We start from the raw sequence: 21,975 nt of genomic DNA on the forward strand, positions 1-21,975 counted from the left end.
GGCAGTTCTATATTTACATCTTGTAGTTCTTCTGTCTCTCTGTATAAGATTCTGCTCAGTCTGGTTTCGGCATTGTTTTACACATATGGGAAAGCATGGTAGCATAAAGAAAAGGACTCAATGTCAACACATTTAAGATTTATTAAGAATCAATCATTAAAATATCATTAGTTCATAAATTTACTGCATTTTAAATAGATAACTGCCAAACGTGATGAGAAGTCATTACACTGACATGTAAAAATAAAAAAATAAAAAATCTCCCTTCTCTCTAATGGTTTTAGCCACTTCACAGTCTCTGTATATGCGCTGAATGAGAATATCATCCTCTGCAAATACAACAAAATCACACCACTCCATACCTGTAAGTAGGAGCTGGCCTTGTACCTGCCAGTAGTAACTGTGAGTCTGCTTCAATTTCAGTGTGCCACTCTGCATTTTCAGGTAGCTACAGTCCACATAGCTTTTTGCATTGGGGCATTTAATTTCCACCAGTCCAAAGGGTGGGCTCTCAGTCGGGTCAAACACCAGACCATCAGGAGATGCCCCTAACCAGGGGGCATCAGGGTGGATGACAAACCCACAAGGCCAGTAATTGGTGTTTTTATTCTGCAGTACTCCTGTATGGCAACCGGTTCCAGTGCCAATCCCCTCTTCATTGCAGCAGTTTGATTCACTCCCTTTCGAATCCTTTGTGACAGGATTTCTGCAGAACTCTGACCTCTGACATGGCATATTTCCCTGAATCGGGAGGAGGTTATTCTTGGCCCCCTGACTCGGTGCCACTCCACAGAGTTGCTCTGCTCTCTGGTGGCAACTAGGGGTGCCGAAAAAAATCGATTCTTTAAAGGATCGGGATTCTTAGTCCTGGCAATTCTGAATCGATTCAAAATGGCCAAAAATCGATTTTAGAATGCGTTTAAGTTTTTTTTTTCCCCGCTCCTACTATATACTACCTATATGGCATTACGTGTCCAATTGGCCACCGTACGACAAGCTAGTTATCCAGCTCCCTTTGACTGAATGGAGTCCGCTAGCATGGAGCAGGAGGAAAGCGTAATTAAGCCCGCCCCGTCGTCGCTAAAAGCCAGTGTTTGGGCACAATTTGGATTCTACAATGTCCCGGGGAAGAGCGAGCTTGACATGAGCACAATTGTTTGCAAGAAGTGTAAAATGAAATTGAAGTACTTCGGAAATACGACAAATGCACGAGCCCATTTGGCGCGACATCACCCTGAGCTTAAAGAAGTTGAAAAGCGGCCAAAAGCAGCCAACCAGCGAACTCTGGAGCAATGCAACACACATCCAGCTAATTCCCCAAGGGCTGTGAAGATTTCCAACTCCATCGCCTGCTATATCGCAAAGGATTTACGACCATACAGCTCAGTCGAAGGAGAGGGCTTTAAGTTTATGGTGAATACGCTTGACCCAAGGTACGTTATACCCTCACGTAGCTATTTTAGCGATAAAGCAGTGCCACAACTCTACAATGAAACGAAGAATAAAGTGGGAGAAGCTCTGATTAATGCCAATAGAGTAGCACTTACGTGTGACTCCTGGACTTCAAGAGCCACCCAGTCGTTTGTCACATTTACGGCACACTTCATTACAAATGACTGGCAGATGAAGTCGTGTGTTTTGCAGACACGAGTGATGAGCGAAAGTCACACCGCAGTAAACCTGAATGCCATGTTTCACGCTGTAGCAGAGGAATGGGGACTTAACATCGCAGACGTTGTCATTGTCACCGATAATGCTGCAAATATGCTTGCTGCTGCACAGCTGGAGAACCTGACACACATCACGTGTTTTGCCCATTCGTTAAATCTTGCTGCTCAGCGAGCTTTAAAAGTAAACACTGTGGCACGGCTTCTTGGCAGGATCAGGAGAATTTGTTCATTTTTTCACCGCAGCCCACTTGCAAGTCATGTGCTGCAGGACAAACAAAAACTTTTGGGAATGCCACCACACAAGCTAAAATCTGATGTTGTTACAAGATGGAACAGCTGTTATGAGATGCTTGAAAGATTTCTGGAGCAGCAGCCTGCAATTTGCGCCGCCCTCCTTTCACCTCAGGTGAGAAAATGTGGACATGCAGATGACATTTGCACTCTCAATGAGACTGACATCACCCAAGCCGAACAAATAGCTATGACTCTCAAACCCATGAAAGATGCCACCAACAATGTCGGAGGACTCCACACCAACTCTATCAGTAATCGCTCCATTGCATGCTCAGCTACTTCTTGACACACAGGCAGACATCTCTGATACACTAGTTGTCCGTGAAGTCAAAAAAGCAATCAACGAAGATCTGGCAAAGAGATACACAAGTGAGCAGAGCAAGACACTTCTTTATACTGCTTCTACCTTGGATCCAAGATTCAAAACACTACCATTTCTCAGTGAAGAGCAACGTCAGGAGATCCATGGGAAAGTAATAGATGAAGCTGCAGCTCAAGGGGTAACTTTTCTCTCACACTATACAAAACTTATATATACACGATGAGTATACAAAAAAACTTATTATGATTTTTCTTTTTTCACAGGTTGAAGAGAGGCCAGATGAGAGACAACATCGCCAGGAGCCAGCATCAAGCCAAGATGAGGGTCCTTCTCCAAAAAAAAAAATCGGCACTGGTTAATCTCTTAGGGAAGACATTTACCAAGGTCAGTGTCCTCCCTAAATCCACCAGAACCACAGCTGAAGAGGAGCTCAAGAAGTACCTGGAAGTCCCTCCACTGCCTCTCTCAGAAGACCCTCTTCAGTGGTGGAGATTTCATGAGGGAGAGTTTCCTCTACTGTCTAAAATTGCTAAACGCTACCTAGGCATCCCTGGCACCAGTATTGCTGCAGAACGAGTGTTCTCTACAGCAGGGGACATTGTGACAGCACAGCGCAGCACTCTAACGTCTGATCATGTTGATCAGCTCCTTTTTCTGCAAAAGAATCTAGTCATCTAGTTACATGCAGTTCAGAAGTGTTTTTGTGCAGACTTACCAAATATAAATATAGATTTACCAAATATAAATGCACTATAGTTAAGACTTTTTTTTTTTTTTGAAGGTTAAGTTTTACAAAATATAAAGTCACTTTTCTAGTTCAGTTTGTTTAATCACTTTTAAGTCTGTATTTTGTTTTCAGTTAAAGGTAAATGCATTATGGTAGACTAAAGTCTATGTTTACTTTTGTATTAATATATTTTGAATTATTGTTCATTGATAGATTTTTTTTTTCTTTCTTTTTTTTAAAGAAATAGCCAGGCAGCTAAGCTAACCTAATACTGGTAATTTAAGTTACAGAATTTTATGCACAGTCCTATTTTTGGTATAAATATGGTGCAAAAAGATTTAATACAACAAGGAACCTAAAAGTATTGTTTTAAATAAATGTCCTATTTGTTTACGTTGTTGTTTCATCTTTTCATCTTGTCAATCACATAATTAAAACAAAATATATAGACCATTTGAATAGAAAAATCGTTCCTGAATAGAAAATCGTTTCTGAATCGAATCGTGACCCCAAAAATCGGAATCGAATCGCATCGCCAGACACTGAGAGATTCGCACCCCTAGTGGCAACCTCTATCTTCCTTGCCATGTCAAATGTAGTGACAAGTGACTGCAGATGGAGGTGTTGTTGGTGACTGCACACGAACTGGCAGTTAGTAGGCTCAAGCCTATAGCCGTCTACAGGTAGAGGTGATGGCAGAGGGGCATCTGGATGGTGTACTACAACCCGACTCACTGGTACTGGATGCTGGTAGGATATGGGACTACCCGCCTGGACTTTCCCAAAAGCTGAATCAACCAGCGGGACGTCAGCACTTATGGCCATGGTGGTGATGAGTGGAGCAATGTCTGCAGTGAAGTCCTTGTACTGCTCATCAACTTTGAGGACATCTGGATCTGGCAGCTCCCCTCGCACTGCCTTGTAACGTTTACTCCTTTGAAAAATCGAATTCCACAGTAAGGACTTTGTACACTCATACAACAAAGGTTATACAGTAAGCAAAGCATACATAGGAAAATTAATTTTACCTTACACCATCAGCAACTGTAAACTGCTTCGGCTTGGAGGACAAAAATACCATGTCACTTACTCTGCCTGGTTTCACACCCTATTAATTACATAAAAGAATGATCACACTACTTTAAATGTTTGTTGATGTGACATAGTACATCAGCTCAAAATGTAGCTTGTTGAAGAAATAATTTAACTTAGGTATGGTTGGGAACACATACTCACCATGGTTCTTGGCTTGTGCCAGCGTTGTTCTGTTTCTGTGCAGCTTAGGACTGGGGGTACAGCAGCCAGGTTCAGTGTGGAGTAGTGTGCAGTCTGAAACAGTAGTGCAACATTGTGGTTGCAGAGTGCTGTCCCAGCCACACAGGAGCACTCGGCCACTGCAATGTCCACCGATACACGGTCTTCAAAGACAATCTAAACATAAAAAAAAAAACAGTCAAAATCTCAGGATAAATGAGTGGTGTCCAATTTTATATGCAAAGGAATGGTGTGGCTGCAGGTTTTTATCCCAGCCAAATATATAACAATAGATGCTTAAACAACTGATTACACTTGTTTAATTATATGTTTTTTGCTGCTCATTATGTAGCAAATACCTGCTTCCAACCCAGACCTTTACACACAAGTCGGGACACCCCTGGGCTTAATCAAGGCAGGTTATCAATTGTATCACCAAGAGTATAAGCAATATAAGTTTACTCCCTCTTGCTGCAATATAAGAAATAACGATAAACTTATCTACCTTTTATCATATCCCTTGTCTCAATTTTCTTCAAATATTTTAAAGTTAGTGAATCACTGAACTGTGTTAGTAAAACAGTGTTAGTAAAACAAAGGAACAGGCGCAGGGTACAAAATACTTACCACTGCCAAGTCATTAAGATATTTGGACCCTGCATGTATTATACTAAATATACAGTAAATAACAACTGAGGCTGTGAACCAACAAACACTGTTTTTCCTCCCTACTCTGAGGTCGTGAGGTTTTTCACTCTTCCTCATCGACCTGTAACAGGTAGCCCTGATGCTCACTCTCCCTGACGAATCTCTGTTTGAAACTGTGGGCATTTAAACAGGACATCATTTACAATATACATAAAAGTTACACTGAATGTCATTTAAACATCTGACACTGGATACAACCGTCGTTAGAGTCCTAGTTAGACAATAAGCTCAGCTAAATCACAGGGTGGGTGTGTAGCTAACTAGGCTGGCTAGCTAGCTGTGTAATGGTGTGACATACCTTCATAGTTGTCGATGTAACTGGATATATACATCTTATATCCTTTTTCCCTTTTGCTCCTTGGGGTTGAGCTGGCCGCTTGGACTATCCGATGCACATGGGTGATGGTAATCTTTGGTAGGTCTTGGAGGCACCTAGTGTAAAACACAGCCACCTTCGCTTCTGTGCGTCTGTCCTGTGTGCCGGAGCGGAACTATTCACGCGCACCCTCGAAAAACCGGAAGTAGTAACACGTCATCCCGTGCAACTAGCGAATAATAATTGAAAGAAACACATACCAGTCTCAATGAACTGCTGAAAATATCCCGAGATGCGACACTTGTTTCCAGTGGACAGTCGTCATCATCATCATCATCTGCACTGCTTTCAGTGGGCCAGCGTATGTATGGGAGCAATATCTTAAAAACAAAAGCACTCAAGACTCCTGCTGTTTGTATATGTCTAGGTCATGTACACCACATAAATGTGTTATCGAAAATTGTTTTATTTAAAAAATATGTACATAAACATACCTGTGGCATAAGTGAATATTCACTTTCCTTTGGAAAAACCTGCACATCTTTCCTTTCAATCAACAGTGACCACACCTTGGTTTCCTTTAGTCCTTTCCAAATTTGTTTCAACTGACGCAATCGTCTACCAATTACCTGCAGATTTGGCAAAAGTCACAATACAATACTGCTTAATTTCATGTAATGTATTAAAATTTGCAGTGAAATGGAATGTGTAGATAGGGCATGTTACCGCATGTGACAAAAGGCGTTCAAAGAGCCACCTTCTGTTTGTATTGGTTGGGCCAGGTAGATCCCAAGAAAGATTCAAGGACAGCCTGGCATTCATCTTCACTGAGTTCATCATCTCCATCAACCTGGACATAAATGGCTGCAACAACTTTTTCAATAAAAATAGAAAGAAAAAAAAAAACACATGATGTACATACCAATTTGATGATTTCTCGTATATCATGGTCAGGACAATCTTCTATTTGCACTGTGGCTGTCTCAGGTGAATCATGGACAATTGCTCTGCTGAGTCCAGGCAGCCGAGGCCCCCCATGTAAGAATGTCCCAGCATCCGTCCAGCTACTAGAAACATGTCACCCTCAATGAGGAACTGGGATGATGAAGGGACCAGATGATCAGGTTCACCTTCAAATAGGCATGTCCTTTCGGTATTTCCTGTAATTTAAAGATGGACACAAATGTCAACATTTCTAATTCCAAGAAAAAGTAATAAACATATGTAACAATGATCATCATACCTAGAATAATACTGAAGCCAGCTTTAAGCCTTTGAATAATTGCTGAAAAGAAGTATCTTGTCACTCCTTCACCAACAGCAACATCTCCTAATATGGTAAACACAATTTAAAAGATAAAAACACAGAAATTAACAAGTTGTGTAAATGAATTAACAATTAACAAGTTGAAGGTGGTGTGCTGGACTTAGTCCTCCAATATCAGAAACTGAATTAGGGTCATTCTATTATCATCCACAATAAAGATCTTGGCTCAAATTCTTGGGGTTAAAATTATTAATACTACAGACTATATTTTTGCTGTATTGACTAGACATTTCCTACTGTTCTTTGAATTCATACAAAAAGCTTTACAATGCTTTACAATTTTTGACTTGAAAAGGTACAGAAACGTCTAGCCCAACACCTGCAGCCTAAATCTTGCAAGCTAGACATGATTTTGAAGATTCAATTGATAAATAACTGAGCATGGTACTTCTTAGATCAGATCAATGAACTAACTATGGGCTAGTTATTTAGGTGGTGATGAAAAAATTACTGATATGAATATTTACTGATAATGGCTATACTTGCTGCAAATGAACCAGAAGTTATTTCTGTATAACTGTTGAAACATGATCAGGAAGGTGCACTGAAAGCACTTTAAGGAAGGTAAATATGTTTTCTCTACAGAGTTCAGATTCAGTTGAGCATTATTTAGTCTAGATGCCAATAATAAGTGAAACAGAAATAACTGTCTATGGTTGGTATCCCATTCAAGAAGAAATCTGTTAAACAGCAATTTCAGACCACTTTTTCGTGGTCTCGCTGGACTCGCACTTAAAATGAATGAATTAGTGGCTAATTTTATGTGATTTACGTAATTTCGAACATATCAAATCTTGTTGAACATGTTCGTGTTTGTTCTGTTATATTCCATTCAGTAGATCAAAAGTTCTGGAGTTTTGAAGATTAAGGTGATTTGTAAGCGCTAAATAAAGTAACTTCCTGTTCGAAGGCAGAATTAATTCATGGTTAGGAAGATTTTATAAACTCTTAACTGCTACCATGTGAAATTTCATAACCATCCGAGAACCGGCAATGAGTGAATTTGTTCAGTACAAAAACGCGCATCCTGCAGGTCGAGTACATGTAGCTTAGACGCTAAAGTCTCCACAGAAAAGGATAACCAGTAATTCCTCCCTTAATCTTTGACCTTGACATTTGACCTGTATTGATCAAAGTAATGTTGATGTGGTTCCATATCCTGTAGGCCAATTGTATTTTATTCCTTCCTTGAAAATTTCATTTCATTATCTTCATTATTTCCATTATTCACAAATTTGACCACAACATATTATTTGTATTGTAGCACATAGTACAAAATATTTAGCTCACTACATTAAAATATATAAGAGACCTGACATTATCTTGACTAGGGCCAGCTGCACTTCCTGACTGCGAGGTCAACAAGGACAACAGGTTCCTTGTGGACCTGATAACATCTGCATTTCCCTACAAGCACAAAGAAAACACAACTAATATTTGTACCCTTTCTTGCATCCTACGCATTCCCGCCATGCTGCCAATCGTGGAAAGAAAATAAAGGGTTTAACAAGAATGAATAAACATGTATAAAATGGCGGCATGAACAACTTCTGAAACACTCTGCTATGCCTTTGTTTTTTATATGCATTTAAAACATTAACTGCCAATAGCAAACCATTTACTACGATACTTTTGAACGGTCCAAACGCGAAGTTTAAACGTATTGCCCGTTTTACAGCCTGTAGCTAGTTCTGATAACTAGAACCAGCAAGACCCTGATTGTTTTATGCCCTAAAATTAACTATTTTCTATCCTACAACCATTCTGACAAATGAATGTTACTACGTCAGGGAAACACATACTTAAACGATAATGTTAATCAGTACACTTCAAACTCTTTATATGAGAGCAGCTCATACCAACCAAAGCTCTTAGTTAACCTCTACTAACAAGCTAGCTAACTAGCTAAAGTTCCCCCGCGTTATAACGCAACCACCGTTACGTAACGCAACACATCAAACTTGCCGCGTTGAATCTGAATAACTTTGGATGCACTTACCTCGTTGTGCTCCATTAGTTGTCTCCGCCACAAACGCGACTGATCTTCACCCACAGACGCGACCGAGAGTGAGGCACCGCTGTGATTGGTTTAATGCGTTGGATTGCTCTAAGGTTTACTTTTCCTGAGAAGCCCGGATGTTTCATCGCGGGTCTGAATCTGTATTTCTGAGTTTTGAATCATAGCGATTTGAATTTAAGGATCTAATTTTTTTTCATGTGAAAAATGCAAGTTGTAATATTGAAATTTATTTTTTTCCAACAGCAAATTTCACCATCTCGCAAGTTCAAAACATAAAAAAGCATTGTTAAAATTCAAATGTATGAATTACGCCATTAAATATTTCAAGTGTATTAAATGTAATGTAAATATAATACAAATATACAAAATTCAGATTCAAATATTTATGCTCCATATTTTTAGCTCCATATTCATCAGGTTATTGTAGCAGCCTGGCTGATTTGGTGTTTTGGTTAAAACATTTGGAAGTCGTGACATCGCGCGTGCTAAGCCACTTAGAATGTTTGGTTTTGAATGTTTGATTGGGAAGGTGGAATGTTTGGATTTCAGTTTCGATGCTGAAAAGCTCAAAACCGGTCGTATGAGATTTTGCTCTGCGATTTACAATCTAATGCGATTTTCTAATCTTCACTTTGAGAATGAGTTTTTACCCTCTGATAACTGACCTGCCTGGGCAGGAACAGAACCACGTCATGGACACGCCAGATTTTACCACTCATGGTGAGAAAAAAATGTTCATATACTGTACATAACTTTATACTCAGGGTTGCCAACTCTCACGCATTGAGCGTGAGACACACACATTTGACCGTCTTCACACGCTCTCACGCCACACTTGCGATATCTCACGGCGAAAAAAAAAATCCGGTTTATTTATCTCTGATCTACATCTATGATTCAATTAGTTACTAGTTCGCTCTGGCGCCAACCACCGGCGATCGATATAATACTTAATTTGTGTCCATTTTATCGATAGATCGCGATATAACACTTAATTTGTGTCCATTTTATGTTCACCCCCCGTCGACAACTTACGTTCGCCACCAATTTACACTCGCCACCTCCTCCAGGTTCAAATCTCACTCCAAGCGATCTTCAAAAGTTGGCAACCCTGTATACTTCTATATAAGACAGTACATTTAGTCAACATTGCTTATGAGTATTGATTTCCATAGGCTTATTTATATTAAAAATGTAATATACACATGTATGTAGTTTTCTAAGGTTTAGAAAAATAACCTATATATATATATATATATATATGTATTCTACTGGTGACTTTCAAGCTCTTTATTTCATGTGTACAGGACATTTTGATTATTATAATTAATGGAGCATGGGTTATTTCTTTGACTCAGCACAATTTTCATAAATCCCACCATGTTAACATTCTCCATGTTGCCATGGAAAATGCAAATACAAATAAACATTTTTAAAAAGAAACGGGTTTCATGACATGACATCACAAATTCTTATGCATTCTCCCCACATTCTAATGACATCACATGGCACCATAGCCCTTCTTATAATCACTTGTTCATAATCACTTACAATAAGAATAAAGGAATATAAGAGGAATAAACTTCTTGAAGTCATGAGATCTGCACAGATTATAGTCACTTTCAGAAACAGAAAAAATGTGCTCCCATGCCTTACAGATTTATTCAGCTGTTTTAGCTCTCAAGTGAAAAGCACAGCTATTCTGTAGCTTTGATTTGATGCACTTTATATCTTTTATGTCAAACGTTTTATTTAAATGTCTACATTTAATTTAAAATTTAATAATGTGTTTTCCTCTATAAATTTATTTCTAACATTTCATTATTGAATTTTTGTTCTATTTAAATCAATTGTATTTAATTATTTGTGATAGCTTTTATCTCTATTTTTTTTCTTATAGACCTGATGATCTTATAGACTCATGCTTCCTCTGTGCCCTGGGTTGGTGTTTTGCATTTAAAACAGGGTTGCCAAATGACACACGCATTTGACCGTCTTCACTCGCTCTCACGCCACACTTCCGATTTCTCACGCAGTGGGTGGGTGGGGGGGTTGCGAACGTAAGTTGTCACCGGCCGGGGTGTAAAATGGACACAAATTAAGTATTATATCGCGATCGATCGCCAGTGGTTGGCACCAGAGCGAACTAGTAACTCATTGAATCATAGATGTGAATCAGAGGTAAATAAACTAGATTTTTTTTCCGGCTTGAGAAATCGTATGTGTGGCGTGAGAGCGTGTGAAGACGGTCTAATGCGTGTGTCTCACGCTCAATGCGTGAGAGTTGGCAACCCTGTGTATCTGCATGCACGGACGTAATTTGGGGGGGGAGGGGGGGTCATGTCACCCCCACTTTTTCAAAAGCCAGTTTTGGACCCCCCCAGTTTTTACGGTTAAAACCAAATATTTAAATACCCCCCCCACTTTTTATTACAAAATTACGTCCATGTCTGCATGTACCTGTAACTAATTTCTCAACAGTGAACTGTACCAAAAAATGGTTGGAGTATCCAATTTGAGGGCATTTTACTGTTTGATTTTGAGTAACAAAACAGGTTATCGTACAAGCTTGAGGCAGTAGACCTCAAGTAATAGTTGTAACAATGTGGACCCCCCCCCCCCCCCCCCCCCAGCCAGCATGTATGTTCTGTTTGTGTCATTCTGAGCAATTACCACAGGTGAGTTCTTGAAAAGTGCATCTAACTTCAACGATCTGATTCTATCTGGCAGGAATGAATAGTGACCATGGAGAAGATAAGCCCAAGGAGACTGGTGAGTACTTTACCGTTTACTCCATGTTCCAGGGATGCACCGGTTCTGTGTCCTGCAAGCATTTCTGAAGCAACCGTGTTGCTGTACGAAAGCCGTAACGAATGCCTCTGTTTGTCCATGTAGTGGTGCTTGCCAGTGGCGATGGCATCCCTCTACCCCAGATGGTCCTGTTCCCAGCAGAACACCTCTGTTTAAATTGGAACCAGGTCCATCGTATTGGAGCAGGTCTACAGAACCTGGGCAACACGTGTTTTTAAACTCTGCCCTTCAGTGTCTCTCCTACACTGCTCCTCTCGCCAACTACATGCTGTCCAGAGAGCATTCCACAACATGTGAGTCACTCCCCATCCTTCTCCTCCTGCCACACATCTTGGTTCTAAAGTATTTAACATATCCAACGTAGCCTGTTTTAGTTCTTGCATCATTATGTAATCAGCCTTATATGAGCTGACTGCAAGTTGAACAAGAGTAAATTGTCTAACATTTCTAATATCACAAGAGAGGAGCAGAAATTAAGCTTGGTTGTCTAGACCAATGTTGGGTAAAGAATGGAGTGTCCACTGGTATGAGACGATATTTAGGGCTGTTCAATAAAAGGTGTTAACAGAGGTGTCAGCAGGCCTCTGTTTTGCATGAACCAGCAGGTGTCTTTGTTGGGAGCAGAGTGTGCTTCTTCCCATTGGCTGCAACAGTTCATTCAGTATCTCGATCATCTCAGGATGATCTACACACAGTCCTTAATTTCACAATGTGTTCAGAGTTTCTATGTAATGCTGTAAGACAAAACGCAGATCTGATGAACATTTGCTATGATGTTTTGGGTTTATTGTATGTTTTCCCATCTGTTGAATGAAGTCTTTATCAACCAAGGGGTGCAGTTGTCCTTTGTACAAACTATTTAACATTATTGTGAGTTTGTCAATGTTATTTGCTTCCGTAAAGGTTTTCTAATTGATATACATAGAAAACATTTGGTTGGAAACATGGCTGTGTTAATTACCTGCTTATTAACTGCTTATTAACTTTCAAGATTATCTACTGGTATTTAGTGATACCATCTGTATATTTATTATGCCTTAATTCTGAGTCCTCTTTTTCCCCCGAAGGTCATGAACCTGGATTTTGCATGATGTGCATCATGGAGAATCACATCACCCAGGTGTTTGCCAATTCAGGAAAAGTCATTAAACCCATCAGTGTGCTGAATGAACTAAAATGTGAGTATGCAAATGGTGATGGACAAAAGCAACATCATATTCCTTTGAGCACCGTTAAATATGAACATTTCTAATTGTGGTCCATCTCCTTTTCTTTTTCAAAGGTATTGCAAGTCATTTCTGTTTTGGGAGTCAAGAAGACGCTCATGAGTTCTTGCGGTACACAGTGGACACTATGCAAGAGTCCTGCCTGTTTTGGAGCATGTATGTTTACTTGGACCACACCCTATATTATTGCTCAAGTTGCTAAATTATTGAAATTTTAGCATTCATCTATTTCTTAGCATGTTTGTTGGATATCTGTGGGTCGCAGAATTGTTACTTGACTCTTCTTGCAGACAGATATTTAAAAATGTCACTTCTAGCAGGTGCAGCTGTGGCTGTTAGTCAGGTGTATTATTATTATTATTATTATTATTATTATTATTATTATTAATATTATTTGGAGAGTAAATACGTGGATCCAAGGGTCCTTTTTTGGCGTTTTTTGTGCTTTCCATTTCACTGACTGAAAAAAGAGCGGAGACTGGTGCTTGATACCGGTGTGAAGAAAATTGCTGATGTATCCACCAGTTATTAAGATTGTCCTGTATCTAAATGAGGCCAGGTTGGTCTAAGAAAATAGAAGTAGTTCTGCATTTGTGCAGAAACTGCACAGGCATACAGGGTGGTTTACTCTCACCCCTCTCTTCCATACCACAGTCGACAGCTTGTTTATGTGTGGCTAACACGTTAGTCCACCAGCGCTCTGTATGTGGGCTGTGCGCTCTCTCCCAAGTTGCTTTGATGCGGTGCCAGCTGCTGCTTCTCAACATCTCTCCACTACTGGCCAGCCAGCAGCCTACATTCAGAACGAAGCGTTTGACTTTACCAGTTACGTGTGGAGATGAATCCATCAGGGAATCGCTGCGTCGTTCTAGTTTCTGGCAATTTTCACGTCAGACCTCATTTCTGTTCTGCTTTGTGCTTTTAGAAAGCGTTATTCAGAAAGGCGTTTAGATACACTTAAAGGTTGTACTCTTACAATTGCATGTTTGTTTATATTCTCTTTTTAATTTCTTGTTTTAGTTTCTATCTGAATAAATTACATTTTCTGCCTTGTCTGATGTTTTTATTTAATCAGACTGGACAGGGAAACACAGGCAACCACTCTGATCCATCAGATATTTGGAGGTTACCTGAGGTCAAGATGTGAGTTTGTCAGTCATACTTCATTTCAATTTGTGAACATCAAATGGTAAAATGGTATTTACTGTAAAATGTTACTATAAATTATTTATTTCATAAGTGTTCAATGTGTATGACTGGCAATGCTATTTGAGATGTTTTTGATCAGTTAAATTGATTATATTCTTTCTGATTTCACAGTGGAGTGTTTGAACTGCAATGGAGTATCTGATACGTTTGATCAGTATTTGGACATTGCACTGGACATTGAGGTAGCCATCAGTCACTCTGTTGTATCTTTTATAAAGATGTCCATAGAAATGATCTGGGCTTTGAAATTGATTCTATCAGTTTGTTAAAGTGTGTGCGTGCATGTGTACATGTGTGAGGTGGACATTTGTTTAGATTATTAATTAGGTCTGCTAATCATGGCATGTCTGGCTTACAATTTAGTCTTGTATGAGAGTTGCTGTCTTAGTGAATTAATGATTACTCAGTGAATTGATAATTGCTTGTCCCAAACTGGTGTCTGAGATGTAAAGCATCATGGGATCAGTTTGACAAGATTTTCTTTAGCCCTGTGTCTGTGCCTAAGCGTGTTTACATGTGTTTTGTAGACTGCTCCAACCATCACCAAAGCTCTTGAGCAGTTTGTTAAGCCTGAGCAGCTTGATGGAGACAATGCCTACAAGTGCACCAAGTAAGTGTCCCAGCTCAGATCTGCTCCACCATGCCGTCCAACAGGGTAACCATGTGTTTTTTCCAAAAGTAGCATGACCAGTAACTTTAGACTCAGGAAGGCGGATACAAACTGCCAGCCTCATTTTCAAAATATTTTCACATAAAACTCAAAAAGCCGTCTTCGGCCACGTACTACAGAGGGCTTTGAAACCAATGGATAAGAGGGATAAAGGTGCTCTTTACTTCTGTCCCTTAACACACGGCAAGTCTATTTTGGATAAGTCTGAGGCACACCGGTTTATCTCTGGAGATAAACCAAGCTCTATTTGTTGTCATGGGACCACTAGTGGTGAATTTACTGTGGTCTGTGTTGCCTATTATCTTTTCTGTCCTCATTGTGAATTTGGTTGTGTTTGTAGATGTAAGAAAATGGTTCATGCCTCAAAAAGATTTACAGTCCACCGTAGCTCGAATGTGCTCACCATTGCTTTAAAGCGCTTCGACTTCAACGGAAGCAAAATTGCAAAGGTTTGACCACCGTACTTAATTCTGCCGCACTGTTGTACACTTTCCTTAGTCGTTTCACGTGATCTATGCCGTTGCACAACTGTTCTCTGTCCCCCTGTGCAGGACGTGAGGTATCCAGAGTATCTGGACATGCGTCCGTTCATGTCGCAGTCCCACGGAGAGCCACAGCTCTACGGCCTGTACGCTGTGCTGGTCCACTCCGGGATTAGCTGCCACGCCGGACACTACTACTGCTATGTGAAGGTTTGATGTGCTGCGCGGTTTCAGCATTCTCTGCGTTTTTGCACTGAGTTTCTGCTCTAGCTAATGGATGGAATAATGTTTTTATTTCAGTCTGGTAATGAGCAGTGGTATAAGATGAACGACGCATCAGTAACTGTAAGCGACATACAATCAGTGCTGAATAAACAAGCATATTTACTGTTCTACATCCGGTAAGTTCAACTTAATGTTTAAACCAACTCCAGATTTTTGAATAGTGGAATATTTAGAAAGGCATTTTATACACTTTTATTGACTGTAACTCTGTGACCCGTGGTCCCGGTCATTGCTCCCCTCGCCCGGTCAGCACGGCCAAGGTGAACGGGCCTCAGTTCACCTCCACCTCCGTCATCAGTCCACAGCTTTCTCCTCACATGGCAAAGGTATCACCGCACCACTGCACCATGCCAGGAAATCTGACTGGGAACTGGTTGTTATTGTTCACTAGTATAATTGAGAGGGCTGTGTTTTGTTTGTTTACACTGTTAAACTCTTACTTTCTGTTCCTGATATTCAGATTTCCCATAACTGACCGCTGTTCACTTTGCAGAATAACTCTCCCATGAAGGAGGACCAAGGTGGCTCAAAGCCTGGCGGGAGCAACAGCAGCAGCGTCCCGAAGAGCCAGCCCAGCCCCTGCAGTTCTTCGGCTGCCGCATCCCCGACCTCAGACCTCAGACGGCCTGTGCAGGTGAACGGTGGCACCACCGCTCACAATAGAGCAGCATCTCTGTCTGGTGCGCCAGGCTCTAGTGAAGGCAGACGAGCGCGTGAGGAGCGGAAGTGTGATAAAGATTCTGAGCAGCCACACCTTTCCTCCACACTGAAGGAGCGAGGCAGATCCAGGCAGGGACATTATCGCGAGCGGGAAAACCGGAGTCGGGAGCGCTACGGGCACCGCCATCGCCATCGCCATCGTCCCAACAGAGACCACCATACTGATAAGGATCGCTCGGCCAGTCGAGAGAGGATCCCTGGAGAGCGAGAGGGAGATCGCCACCGGGACGGGCACACCCACCACCGCCGAGACCACTACCACCACCGGCGCCATCACAGCAGCAAGGACGAACGAGACCGGGATGTGGAGAATGGTCAAGGTGACTTCCCTCGCTCATTTGAGTACTATGTTGGGAAGAAAGACTCGGGACACAAGCGGGCTAAAGCACCACGCACCGCCAGCCCTGCCCCGCGGCCCCAGGCACAAAAGCGTAGCCTGTCGGACAGGGAGGATCCATGTGAAGAGCGGCCTGTCAAAAAACATAAGAAATCCAAGAAGAAGAACAAGGACAAGCGGAGGTAAGGAGCTATTTATGTTGCATGAGAACGGCCATTGCTATACTGTGTGTGACCAGGAGGGGTCAGCAAACAGAACTGTTACTGTTGTAGAAAATCTAGCAACCATAAGCCAGAAAGTGTACTACAGTTTCCTTAAGCAAATCATTTTCAATCTGCAGGAGTTCTGAGAGGGACCCATCAGACAGGAATGGGGACAGCAGCTCCTTCCGACACAAAAAGATGAAAAAGAAGAGGAGGAGGCACAACTTGGAGGAGGAGCCTCGTATGGAGTGTCGCTCTGGCCACAGCTTAGACAAACGTAAGCGCCGCCTCAGCTCCGACCCAGACGAGTCTTCACCCAGCGCCAAGCGACCTACTACTGAGGACTATTACCAGACTCAGTAGATCGTGCTCTGATGCCACGCTCCCTCCTTCGCCTTCCTCTGGACAGACAAAAGCGATGTCCGAGCCTCTTACTCAGGATGTCGCTCCCCTGCTGTCCCCGCCTCCTCACAGGCCCCATTCAGCCCCCGAGACGCCAGCTAAGCCAACCGACACCACGCCTCGCACCCAGACGGCCTCGGCTGAGGAGCCCATCTACTGCCACGACACCCATGTGACGAAAGGCACCACGGCGCCCCCAGAGGCCAACCACGACCTCTGCTCACAGGGGGGCGACGGGCACGTGGCTTTAGAGAGGCCCGTGGCAACCGCGGACGCCTTTGTGCCCAACGGCGATGACTGCAGGGAAGATGCGGCGGCGTCTCTGTCTGGTGCGCCAGGCTCTAGAGAAGGCAGACGAGCGCGTGAGGAGCGGAAGTGTGTGCGCCGCCTCAGCTGCGACCCAGACGGGTCTTCACCCAGCGCCAAGCGACCTACTACTGAGGACTAATACCAAGTTAACGTCACTCAGGTGCATAAGGGTCAACTTTCTTTCCAAGTTTCAATTATCCATTACAAACTAGTAATGAGCAGTGGTATGAGATGAACGATGCATTAGTATCTGTAAGTGACATACGATCAGTGCTGAACCAACAGGCGTACTTACTGTTCTACATCCAGTCATTTCAATCTAATGTTTAAACCATTATATTTAGAATATTTAGAAAGGCATTTTATACACTTTTATCCCCCCCCCCCCCCAATCCATCATTTTTAGGTCAACAGATCTTAAACTGAGACTGTAACTCTGTGACCCGTGGTCCCGGTCATTGCTCCCCTCGCCCGGTCAGCACGGCCAAGGTGAACGGGCCTCAGTTCACCTCCACCTCCTTCATCAGTCCACAGCTTCCTCCTCACATGGCAAAGGTATCACCGCACCACTGCACCATGCCAGGAAATCTGACTGGGAACTGGTTGTTATTGTTCACTAGTATAATTGAGAGGGCTGTGTTTTGTGTGTTTACACTGTTAAACTCTTACTTTCTGTTCCTGATATTCAGATTTCCCATAACTGACCGCTGTTCACTTTGCAGAATAACTCTCCCATGAAGGAGGACCAAGGTGGCTCAAAGCCTGGCAGCAGCAACAGCGGCAGCGTCCCGAAGAGCCGGCCCAGCACCTGCAGTTCTTCGGCTGCCGCATCCCACCTGCGCCCGCTGCCCTCGTCCTCTTCCTCCAGCGCACCACAGTCTACCTCAGACCTCAGTTGGCCTGTGCAGGTGAACGGTGGCGCCGCCGCTCACAATAGAGCAGCTTTCCTGGTTCCGTATGGCCAAGAGTCATCCGACGAGTCCGACCAGGAAGGCGGAGCCTTGGATAATGGCACAGGGAAGTCTTACCCTGGTGCCAAGGCATCCGACGGGAAAGGTGGGATGGATGGTCCCCTCTTCCACAGCTCAAGCTGCCTCACGCCCAAGACCAACGGAGAGAGGCCCGTGGCAACCGCGGACGCCTTTGTGCCCAACGACGATGACTGGGATAAAGGTGCTCTTTACTTCTGTCCCTTAACACACGGCAAGACTATCTTGGATAAGTCTGAGGCACACCGGTTTATCTCTGGAGATAAACCAAGCTCTATTTGTTGTCATGGGACCACTAGTGGTGAATTTACTGTGGTCTGTGTTGCCTATTATCTTTTCTGTCCTCATTGTGAATTTGGTTGTGTTTGTAGATGTAAGAAAATGGTTCATGCCTCAAAAAGATTTACCGTCCGCCGTAGCTCGAATGTGCTCACCATTGCTTTAAAGCGCTTCGACTTCAACGGAAGCAAAATTGCAAAGGTTTGACCACCGTACTTAATTCTGCCGCACTGTTGTACACTTTCCTTAGTCGTTTCACGTGATCTATGCCGTTGCACAACTGTTCTCTGTCCCCCTGTGCAGGACGTGAGGTATCCAGAGTATCTGGACATGCGTCCGTTCATGTCGCAGTCCCACGGAGAGCCACAGCTCTACGGCCTGTACGCTGTGCTCGTCCACTCCAGGTTTAGCTGCCACGCCGGACACTACTACTGCTATGTGAAGGTTTGATGTGCTGCGCGGTTTCAGCATTCTCTGCGTTTTTGCACTGAGTTTCTGCTCTAGCTAATGGATGGAATAATGTTTTTATTTCAGTCTGGTAATGGGCAGTGGTATAAGATGAACGACGCATCAGTAACTGTAAGCGACATACAATCAGTGCTGAACCAACAAGCGTATTTACTGTTCTACATCCGGTAAGTTCAACCTAATGTTTAAACCAGCTCCAGATTTTTGAATAGTGGAATATTTAGAAAGGCATTTTATACACTTTTATTGACTGTAACTCTGTGACCCGTGGTCCCGGTCATTGCTCCCCTCGCCCGGTCAGCACGGCCAAGGTGAACGGGCCTCAGTTCACCTCCACCTCCGTCATCAGTCCACAGCTTTCTCCTCACATGGCAAAGGTATCACTACACCACTGCACCATGCCAGGAAATCTGACTTGGAACTGGTTGTTATTGTTCACTAGTATAATTGAGAGGGCTGTGTTTTGTTTGTTTACACTGTTAAACTCTTACTTTCTGTTCCTTATATTCAGATTTCCCATAACTGACCGCTGTTCACTTTGCAGAATAACTCTCCCATGAAGGAGGACCAAGGTGGCTCAAAGCCTGGCAGCAGTGTCCCGAAGAGCCAGCCCAGTCACTGCATTTCTTCGGCTGCCGCATCCCCGACCTCTGACCTCAGACGGCCTGTGCAGGTGAACGGCGGCGCCGCCGCTCACAATAGAGCAGCATCTCTGTCTGGTGCGCCAGGCTCTAGTGAAGGCAGACGAGCGCGTGAGGAGCGGAAGTGTGATAAAGACTCTGAGCAGCCACACCTTTCCTCCACCCTGAAGGAGCGAGGCAGATCCAGGCAGGGACATTATCGAGAGCGGGAAACCCGGAGTCGGGAGCGCTACGGGCACCGCCATCGCCATCGCCATCGTCCCAACAGAGACCACCATACTGATAAGGATCGCTCGGCCAGTCGAGAGAGGATCCCTGGAGAGCGAGAGGGAGATCGCCACCGGGACGGGCACACCCACCACCGCCGAGACCACTACCACCACCGGCGCCATCACAGCAGCAAGGACGAACGAGACCGGGATGTGGAGAATGGTCAAGGTGACTTCCCTCGCTCATTTGAGTACTATGTTGGGAAGAAAGACTCGGGACACAAGCGGGCTAAAGCACCACGCCCCGCCAGCCCTGCCCCGCGGCCCCAGGCACAAAAGCGTAGCCTGTCGGACAGGGAGGATCCATGTGAAGAGCGGCCTGTCAAAAAACATAAGAAATCCAAGAAGAAGAACAAGGACAAGCGGAGGTAAGGAGCTATTTATGTTGCATGAGAACGGCCATTGCTATACTGTGTGTGACCAGGAGGGGTCAGCAAACAGAACTGTTACTGTTGTAGAAAATCTAGCAACCATAAGCCAGAAAGTGTACTACAGTTTCCTTAAGCAAATCATTTTCAATCTGCAGGAGTTCTGAGAGGGACCCATCAGACAGGAATGGGGACAGCAGCTCCTTCCGACACAAAAAGATGAAAAAGAAGAGGAGGAGGCACAACTTGGAGGAGGAGCCTCGTATGGAGTGTCGCTCTGGCCACAGCTTAGACAAACGTAAGCGCCGCCTCAGCTCCGACCCAGACGAGTCTTCACCCAGCGCCAAGCGACCTACTACTGAGGACTATTACCAGACTCAGTAGATCGTGCTCTGATGCCACGCTCCCTCCTTCGCCTTCCTCTGGACAGACAAAAGCGATGTCCGACCCTCTCACTCAGGATGTCGCTCCCCCCGCTGTCCCCGCCTCCTCACAGGCCCCATTCAGCCCCCGAGACGCCAGCTAAGCCAACCGACACCACGCCTCGCACCCAGATGGCCTCGGCTGAGGAGCCCATCTACTGCCACGACACCCATGTGACGAAAGGCACCACGGCGCCCCCAGAGGCCAACCACGACCTCTGCTCACAGGGGGGCGACGGGCACGTGGCTTTAGAGAGGCCCGTGGCAACCGCGGACGCCTTTGTGCCCAACGAGGATGACTGCAGGGAAGATGCGGTGGCGTCTCTGTCTGGTGCGCCAGGCTCTAGAGAAGGCAGACGAGCGCGTGAGGAGCGGAAGTGTGTGCGCCGCCTCAGCTGCGACCCAGACGGGTCTTCACCCAGCGCCAAGCGACCTACTACTGAGGACTATTACCAACTTAACGTCACTCAGGTGCATAAGGGTCAACTTTCTTTCCAAGTTTCAATTATCCATTACAAACTAGTAATGAGCAGTGGTATGAGATGAACGATGCATCAGTATCTCTAAGTGACATACGATCAGTGCTGAACCAACAGGCGTACTTACTGTTCTACATCCAGTCATTTCAATCTAATGTTTAAACCATTATATTTAGAATATTTAGAAAGGCATTTTATACACTTTTATTCCCCCCCCCCCAATCCATCATTTTTAGGTCAACAGATCTTAAACTGAGACTGTAACTCTGTGACCCGTGGTCCCGGTCATTGCTCCCCTCGCCCGGTCAGCACGGCCAAGGTGAACGGGCCTCAGTTCACCTCCACCTCCTTCATCGGTCCACAGCTTCCTCCTCACATGGCAAAGGTATCACCGCACCACTGCACCATGCCAGGAAATCTGACTGGGAACTGGTTGTTATTGTTCACTAGTATAATTGAGAGGGCTGTGTTTTGTTAGTTTACACTGTTAAACTCTTACTTTCTGTTCCTTATATTCAGATTTCCCATAACTGACCGCTGTTCACTTTGCAGAATAACTCTCCCATGAAGGAGGACCATGGTGGCTCAAAGCCTGGCGGCAGCAACAGCAGCAGCGTCCCGAAGAGCCGGCCCAGCCCCTGCAGTTCTTCGGCTGCCGCATCCCACCTGCGCCCGCTGCCCTCGTCCTCTTCCTCCAGCGCACCACAGTCTACCTCAGACCTCAGTTGGCCTGTGCAGGTGAACGGTGGCGCCACCGCTCACAATAGA

General features: G+C 44.0%; 2 protein-coding genes and 1 pseudogene across 7 annotated transcripts; 2 read left to right on the forward strand and 1 right to left on the reverse strand.

Annotated features, from left to right (window-relative positions):
• Positions 1-123: 123 nt before the first annotated feature.
• On the reverse strand, positions 124-9,345 carry LOC143525969 (uncharacterized). Of its 6 annotated transcripts, XM_077020474.1 has the most exons (11): positions 8,421-8,607; positions 8,062-8,092; positions 6,535-6,621; positions 6,018-6,451; positions 5,786-5,920; positions 5,552-5,633; positions 5,274-5,448; positions 5,000-5,088; positions 4,250-4,444; positions 4,042-4,121; positions 124-3,947 (listed from the first exon to the last, which is right to left on the reverse strand). In XM_077020474.1, the coding sequence occupies exons 5-11, from the start codon at positions 5,830-5,832 to the stop codon at positions 3,437-3,439; spliced, it is 1,179 nt and encodes a 392-aa protein (XP_076876589.1). In that variant the 5' UTR covers positions 5,833-5,920; positions 6,018-6,451; positions 6,535-6,621; positions 8,062-8,092; positions 8,421-8,607; the 3' UTR covers positions 124-3,436. The 6 variants fall into 6 exon arrangements, with proteins under 6 accessions (XP_076876589.1, XP_076876586.1, XP_076876588.1 ...); XM_077020471.1 differs by lacking the exons at positions 8,062-8,092; positions 8,421-8,607 and adding an exon at positions 8,618-8,865; XM_077020473.1 differs by having other exon boundaries at positions 8,062-8,607.
• Positions 9,103-16,944, forward strand: LOC143526211 (ubiquitin carboxyl-terminal hydrolase 42-like; annotated as a pseudogene).
• Positions 16,945-18,026: 1,082 nt separating this feature from the next.
• Positions 18,027-20,690, forward strand: LOC143526212 (uncharacterized). The gene is made up of 7 exons (XM_077020857.1): positions 18,027-18,465; positions 18,653-18,761; positions 18,864-19,004; positions 19,095-19,195; positions 19,330-19,405; positions 19,573-20,306; positions 20,465-20,690. The coding sequence occupies exons 2-7, from the start codon at positions 18,663-18,665 to the stop codon at positions 20,688-20,690; spliced, it is 1,377 nt and encodes a 458-aa protein (XP_076876972.1). The 5' UTR covers positions 18,027-18,465; positions 18,653-18,662.
• The last annotated feature ends 1,285 nt before the right edge of the window (positions 20,691-21,975 follow it).

The sequence above is a fragment of the Brachyhypopomus gauderio genome, chromosome 10 (genome assembly GCF_052324685.1).
Source record: "Brachyhypopomus gauderio isolate BG-103 chromosome 10, BGAUD_0.2, whole genome shotgun sequence".
Classification (NCBI taxonomy): Eukaryota; Metazoa; Chordata; class Actinopteri; order Gymnotiformes; family Hypopomidae; genus Brachyhypopomus; species Brachyhypopomus gauderio.